Genomic DNA, 7,436 nt, shown 5'->3' on the forward strand with positions numbered 1-7,436 from the left:
CTGCAGGGGCTGCGGACAGCTTCACAGTGTGGCCCTAAACCACCTATGCCACCAGGGAGGCCCTACATCAGCATTTCTTGACTCAAAGCCAGTGACAGAATTACCTACTGAGCACTAAATAAGAATAACAATAATAATGATAATAATAAAACCAGCAGCCAAGGCTTCTTTCAGACCAACTATCACAGAATATCGCCACTCAAGTTCTCGCAGGGATTCTAATGAACAGTCAGCGTTGGGGACAACTGCCAAGAGTGGGCTTGTATTGGTTCCAGAACCCTCAGGAAAGACCCTGGCCCACAAGGAGGGAGGGAAAAGGCTTGCTCGGGCTGACTCCAGAACCCCTGACACAGAGTGCTGCCCTTACCTTGACATACCCTCGGACCCTGTGCCTGCCCAAAAATTTTGTTCAGGTAGGAAAGAAAAATTCCCCAAGGTGTTAAACGGTGATGACTCTATCATAGAGACATTCACAAAATCCCCATCAAAACAAAGGAACTGATAGGTAACAACTGTCATGTTAAGTAGTGTGAGTGACTGCACCATTAATCACACCACAGCACTGCCCCTCCAGTAATCTCACCCACATGCAGTTGTCCTCACAGGATTGCATTGCAAGTAGCTGGGCCCCATCTTCTAACCCACCTACTGGGGACCCCATGGAAGGAATTGTCCAGGGAGTCCTGGAGCGTGTCCCCTGTTACATCTACAACATTTGTACATCTTAGGACAAAAAGGTACTCAGTAAGTGTGCAATCCACGTACCCAGCTCTCAGTCCAGAGCTTTTTCCACCACCCCACAGAGCCTCCTCTGGCATAAGGAGATGGGCATGACCCTCAGGAGACAGACGAACACAGGTATCCCCCATATGGCATGTCCTAGCACAACGAATTCTGGGCACCCAAGACCAAAGAATATGGGTGATTGTGTGATAATCCATGGATAGCTCCTGCTCATACTGTGAAAGTCAATAGACTCGTACTTTGTATAATCTTTCTCTCAGGACTATCTGAAAATACTTTTGCATTTTCAAGATGGACTCCAGTCTGCCTTTTATTTTCAGCCGTGTGCTGCAATAAGGAGTGTAGAAGCAGTAGGAAATAAGTTCTCTCCTTGCAAATAGATTCCTATGACACTACTAAAAAATCTGCATAGCAAGCTTCATGCTAATAGCTTTCAGTTATGCCTGCCTAATGACGCCCAAGCTCTTGCAAATTCATTACGAGTCCTCTTTGCTTCCCTTTTATTACCATGCTGTCCTTTAAAAAAAAAAATAGTAGTGCTTGAATTCAACATGTAACTTGACAGATAACTTAAAAAGAACACTCATAAAAAGTTCTCTCTCAAAGAGGTCAAGATTGTTCCCTTTATTGTTTATAATAGCTTTCATGTCCTCTGAATTTCAAATTATTTCCTTAAAATATATGGATGAGCTGCATTCTGGTACGCTCAGATAAATTATTATCACATTAAGGGTACTGGTACTTAGTAGCAATTTAATCTAGGCTGGTTGTTGTGTGTTTCTCAACTATATTTTACCCAGTATTAAAAATGGTTCTTTCATGGAATAAGAAGATAGTACATATGTGGATACTTAAATAGTATATAGTGGAGGAATAATTCAGAATGAGCATCTTCATATTGGCTAAAAGCAGGTTGAATATTTTACTTTTTTCTTTTATGGTTTTAAGACCATTTATTCAACTTATGTTCTATTTTTCACCATTGGTAAACATCTCAGTGGCTCCATCCAGACTCCCCCAGGCCTGTGTATACTGCAGAAAAGATGCACCCCAGTCCTGCCTGCAGAACTCACTCACGCCCTACTCTGTTGATACCTGCATATGTCTTGCAGTGTCTGAGCCCATTGTCCTTTAATCTTCCTCTGTTTTAAATGCTGTCAAAATTCATACTTTCTATGTGCTTTGAGGCATATGAGGTGGAAATTTAAAATGCAATAATCCATTACCAGAAGAAAAGGATTTCGTTCAATGTAGCCCTGCAAATAATGACAGCAGCCCCTCTTTGTCTCTTCCCATGTGAGCAGGGCTTCATTGTGAAATGCAGGTGCATATTCCTGAAGTCCCTCAGTCTCTGGTCGCTACAGATAGGTAGTCTATTAACTAAAGTCCAAGAATGGAGCTCATTTCTTCTATTAACCATTTATTAAGTCAACAACTAAGTAATGATAGTGTTTTTCTTTCTAACATGCGGCAGTTTTACGCATTTAGCAGCATTATTCCCAGAACAGATGTGTCTTTTCAAAGTCATCTTCCTTTCCCATATACATAGGATTTCTTCTTAATTGTAAGCTTGTAAGCGCAACTGCTTCAAAAGGTGTTTCTGAACCCACCATACTGAGATTGCTTGGTACTGACAGCCAAGTGACATGAAAATCACAATATCATCAAGAATGTGAGCAGCCAGCTCCCCACATCAAGCACCCAATTAGCTTGCATTATTTGGCTAAATATATTCCACAGCCAACGCAGTCATCTTCAGTGCTTTGATTTCCAAAGTCTTAGAAATACCTGGGAGTTATTTGAATGTGGCCGTATTTGAACTACAAAAGATAAGCAGGAAGCATTCTCAGTCAGTCAGCAAACTAGAATTAGACAGCAAAGACACTGAAGGTTATAGCAAATTCCCTCCACATTAGTGTTTTGAATAACTAAGGATCTTAACCAGATTTTCTTCACAACACTTCCCTTTTTCAATAAAAAGGAGTATTCACCAAAAAATGAGTATCTAAAGCACATTGGGCAACTACTGTTACTTTTATGATTTCCTCAAGACTGAGTGTTAACAAGGAAAACCTTGCTGCTTAGAATTTTGAGTGGCACAGTAGAAGCTTGCAAGCAAATTGGTCTCACTCTTTTATATTCTCACAAGAAGCAAAATAAGTCACCTTCAAAATATGGCTTATGTTCTTTCCCTGGAGTAGAGTTACTGTTGGATCAAGTGACTGAAAAATCTAGAAGAGGAAACAAAATGATTGCTCAGCAGGAAAAGTGTGGGGCTGCTATCCTAGCCTGCCACTCGCTACAGCAAGGTCATGGAAATTCAGGGTGAGCCCAAGTGGTCCTTCAGCAGCAGACACCAACAGCCATGATCCTGGCACAAGCCAGTGTTTGTCTGACAGCTGCATGTGCTTCAACCCAAGCTGAAGTCAGTAAGTGATCTGCCCAATCTGCTCTGCAGAGGAAGGCTCGCCCTGCAATTTCCCCGAGTCATGAGGTCAAGTAAGAATTCCAGTGATGTCTTTAAATAGTCTTGGCTCCAACAAGTTCACGTGGATGAGGCTATCTATCGGAGTGTGCCCGTGTGTACCTGGCAGGGATATGCAGTGCCTGGTTGCTGCTGCAGTGGGAATATAGAGGGGGCTTCTTCATCTGCCTTCCCATGACACTGGTAAGATCTGCTTGCAATGGTTCAACAATAGAACGCATGCACCAATGTGTTAATGGAACTCTGGTATCTGATGAATCAGAGCAGGAATTGTCTCCCCTCTTTTACTGATTGAAAAATTGACTTTGGGGTCTATTGCTGGGGAAATCACTTGTCCTATGAATAGGTTATATGCACCTCCTTTAAGCAGTTCTTAGAAAAAGCAAGGCAGCATCTCCACATTGCCAAAACTCATAACCTAAGCAGGACCCACCAATGCCCCAGTCCTTTGCTACCCTTTATCCAAATTGGGTGGCAGGGAAGGGAAGAGGAGGAATTAGAGTTAGATGGCTGCGGTGGACAGAGGGTTTGACCGATTCATCCCAACTGTGTTTTTTGGTTACTCTTCTTTGATTACTGACACTTTGAGGTTCAATCTAGTCTCCATAGCATAGCGTCTTGTCCTGGCTTCAGCCCATTGTTTACATTTCTCTTTATTACGGATCACAACTAACCCCACTTTGTAGAAACCCATGTAGGTCTGTCTCTTTCATCAAGCTGTGAGCTCCATGGTACAAGCACAGGATGTTATTCCTCTCAGTTCTCAGCACAGTGTTCAGCCTATAGAAGGTGCTAGTAAATGTGAGTTTAAGTGATTAAATTTAGGATAATAAGATTGACAAGTTTTAACAGCAACCCCAAAACCTATTCCCTGATATTATTTTCTATGTTCTGGGGACAAGTGTGCCAAAGATGCTGGAAAGTTGGCTTTCCATTGATCTGAAAGTTTCTTCACTGCCACCTTCCATTCTAATTCTTTGGCTCTAAATAAATAGTAATGACTTAGGGGCTCCTGGCTGCTGTGACAGCTGTAAGATCCAATGGCCCTTGAGGCAGGGACTCTAATTGCTCATCCTGATGTCTGTGTTTAACTAACAGCTGTGTACTCTTAAAATCAAAACCAAAATGAACTTAATATTACAGAGTCTTTTGTCCAAAGGGCTGTAAAATGTCACTAAACTCATTTTTTTTAAATGTCCATATGTGAAAACCAAATGGCAAATATTACCCTCCTCTGAATGTTAAAAGGGTAATAACTTTTGGGGTATGACATGCCTTACCTCCTCTTTCTTTCCCTTTGGCCATTTCCCCCAAATATTAACTTATCTTTGAAAGGGCAAATCTAGTCAGGGAAGATAAGTGAAATTAGAATGGATAACTAAACCACTGGCTGGCATCTCTAGAAAAGCTCAGGGGGGTGACAAGAGGATTGGGATAGAAGGTGGAAGCTGTACATTACAGTCGGTTGGTGTTTATTATCTGAATACCATCACGCCATCCCCATCACTCGCAACTAGATGTAAACACCCACAGCTTGATTGTTACTCTACAGTCATTTTAGAGCTAGCTTTCCTACAAATGCTTCCCCCAGAACTGAAAGCTCTGCCTGATTTGGTCATGACCAGCAGAGCAGGACTCTAACTCACTCTTTGGTCCTAAAGTAATGCTCCATCACTGCTGACGGAGGAGCAGGTCTTGCTGTTGCTACCTGGTTGCAGGTTGCCAATCCAGAGGTTGAAACCAGCTGATGTCAACACCTGTATTGTCCTTGGCACACAGCACATGCTCAGCAAATATTTGACTTTTGAATTTATATTGTATCAGACCTGCTACCCAACAATCCAAGGGCAGAATGTCACTGTTCCTCATAAGAATCACAGCAAATATTTCTCTTTGTAGAAAACCAAAGACCTGTTGCAATTTATGTTTAGAATGAGATGAACATAACATTACAGGAGTAACTAGGAATATAGAGAGTTAAAAGCTAGTGCCTCCCTAGGGCAAGTGCTCAACAATAACATAACATTAATACAAGAATTGATCACCATGAACAGTAAGATAAGAATGATTAGACGAGAAAAATACCCAGTGACTAGGTCTCAATGAGCTGGCTTTGTCAGTTGTGTTTCTTGTCCTTCAGGTAGCTGAAGAGCATCTCCAGGCCCCCCTCCACCAGCTCTGGCAGAGGCTTGGATAAAGGATTGTAGGAGATGTGGAGCCCTTTGTCCATGGGATTCCAGGCAATCCTCTCCAGTCTGCACAGCAGGTAGAGTTCTTCCGGGAGATTCTGGATGTCGTTGTTGTTTAAGTTCAGCAGCTCCAGACTCGTGAGCAGGCAGAGAGAGCGGGGGAAGGAGTGGATATTGTTGTTCTCTGCAATAAAGATCTGCAAGCTGCTTAGGCACTGGATGCTCTCCGCGATGTTTTCCAGGCGATTGGAGCCCACGTGCAAGAAATCCAGCTCCTTCAGTGAAAACACACAGATGGGGATGTGAACAAAATAGTTGTTGCTAAGGTTCAGTTTCCGCAGCCTGGAGAGGTCAGCGAAGCTGGCGGGAAGCTGGGACAGACAGTTGTGGGACAGGCTCAGGACCTCCAGGTTTCTGCAGGAGCTCAGTTCAGCTGGCACTTCTGTCAGGCAGTTCATGTTCAGGAACAGCACCTTCAGGCTTTTGAGGAGGCCGAGTTCCCGGGGCAGGCTCTTCAGGCCATTCCCGCATAAATTCAGCACTACCAGTCGAGTCAGTTTCCCCACCTCGGGAGGGAGAACCCTGAGCTGGTTGTGGGAAAGGTTGAGTTTCTGCACCTCGGACAAGCCCCACAGAAAGTCAGGGATGTCTGTCATGCCCTTGGTGACCAGGTTGAAGCTGACGTGCCGCATGCCCCGCTTCAGCAGGGACCGGGGGTCCTTTCCCGAGAGCAGGGTGTCATCCCACGGGGAGAACTTCTGCCTCCCTCGCAGGAGGCCCATCCGCTTGGCGCTCTTGTCCTTGGAGGGGGCACTTGACTGCCTGGCCCCCATTTACCTCCTTTCCACCCACTTTCCTCTGTCGCCCGAAGATGGGTTGTGTCCTACCCTGGCTGCTAAAAAAACAGGTGTCTCAGGCAGGGAGCGTATGCGTGGAGGTGAGAAAGGAACTATGGCCAGGGGGTCCCCGCGTGGAAGCTGCTCATGAGGAGCCCTTGCAGGTGTCCGAGATGCCGGCTGCAGCCGCGGGAGAGCTCAGCCTATCCCAAAGGGTATGTTTGGTGGTTTCTCTCTGAGCGGCCGGGTTGTAATGATATACTTGTCCCTGAGGCTGCAGAACTGAACCACCCGATTCCCTCTGAAGCCGCAAGGCAGCTGTCACTGTCATTCTGCCCGAGTTTTATTGGCCTGGTGTGTGTGCAAACAGGTCAGAGGGAGGGTGCATCTAACTCTCCCCTCGCAGCTTTTCTTGGGCGTCACAGCTGAGCAGAGTGATTAACAAGCCCATCTCCCCAAAGAAGCAAAGTGGAAAAATAAAGCCAGTGGCAAAGGCCCTGTCTGCCTGCTGGGTCGCTGGAGCTCATCTGGACTCGCAAGAGAGACTGAGCTAAATGCTAGTGACAGAGTGATGTTTCCAAAGCTCAGGGTCCTCAGATGCTATATCACATGCGCCAGTTTCAAACTTTTGTGACTTGTATAGTAGTGAAAAAATAACATAAGGAGTCTGGACACCTGGCATCCTCCAGGCCAGAGGTTTTGTTTGACACAGTGTTTGTCAGAGGTGATTTAGTGAAGAATGAAGGGGGTCTGGACCCACATTCCCATTTCAACCTGAGAAACTTACAGTGGGCTTCTGAGTTTCCTGAGGTGCATATTAAATGTTTGAACAGTCACTTGAGTGGTTGTGTCAGTTAGGTCAGCCCTGGGTTCCCCTGTCCTGGAAGAATTGTATAGAGAGGTCACCCTGGCTATACTTCTGTCTCTTCCTGCCTAATCTCATCTCATTAAAAACATTAACTCAAACCCTAAGTATGTAGAGTTCATTGCTAGTGTTTTGGGCTGAATTGTGTCCACCCAAATTCCAAATGTTGAAGCCTAAGCCCCGGGTACCTCAGCATGCAATTGTATTTGGTGACTGGACCACATGAGGTGGGTAGGACATAGGAGAAGCCAGACATCTGCCGGTCACACGGAGAGACCTCAGAAGCAACCATTCCCGCCAAAACCTTGATCTCAGAC

At 45.0% G+C, this 7,436-nt stretch overlaps 1 protein-coding gene across 1 annotated transcript; it reads right to left on the minus strand.

The window, feature by feature from the left end:
* Positions 1-5,264: 5,264 nt before the first annotated feature.
* Positions 5,265-6,251, minus strand: LRRC30 (leucine rich repeat containing 30; the record flags this gene model as incomplete). Its single annotated transcript, XM_084252368.1, has 1 exon — positions 5,265-6,251. The coding sequence occupies one exon, from the start codon at positions 6,249-6,251 to the stop codon at positions 5,346-5,348; it is 906 nt and encodes a 301-aa protein (XP_084108494.1). The 3' UTR covers positions 5,265-5,345.
* Between the last annotated feature and the right edge of the window lie 1,185 nt (positions 6,252-7,436).

Source organism: Talpa europaea (genome assembly GCF_964194135.1).
Source record: "Talpa europaea genome assembly, chromosome: 13".
In the NCBI taxonomy this organism is placed as follows: domain Eukaryota; kingdom Metazoa; phylum Chordata; class Mammalia; order Eulipotyphla; family Talpidae; genus Talpa; species Talpa europaea.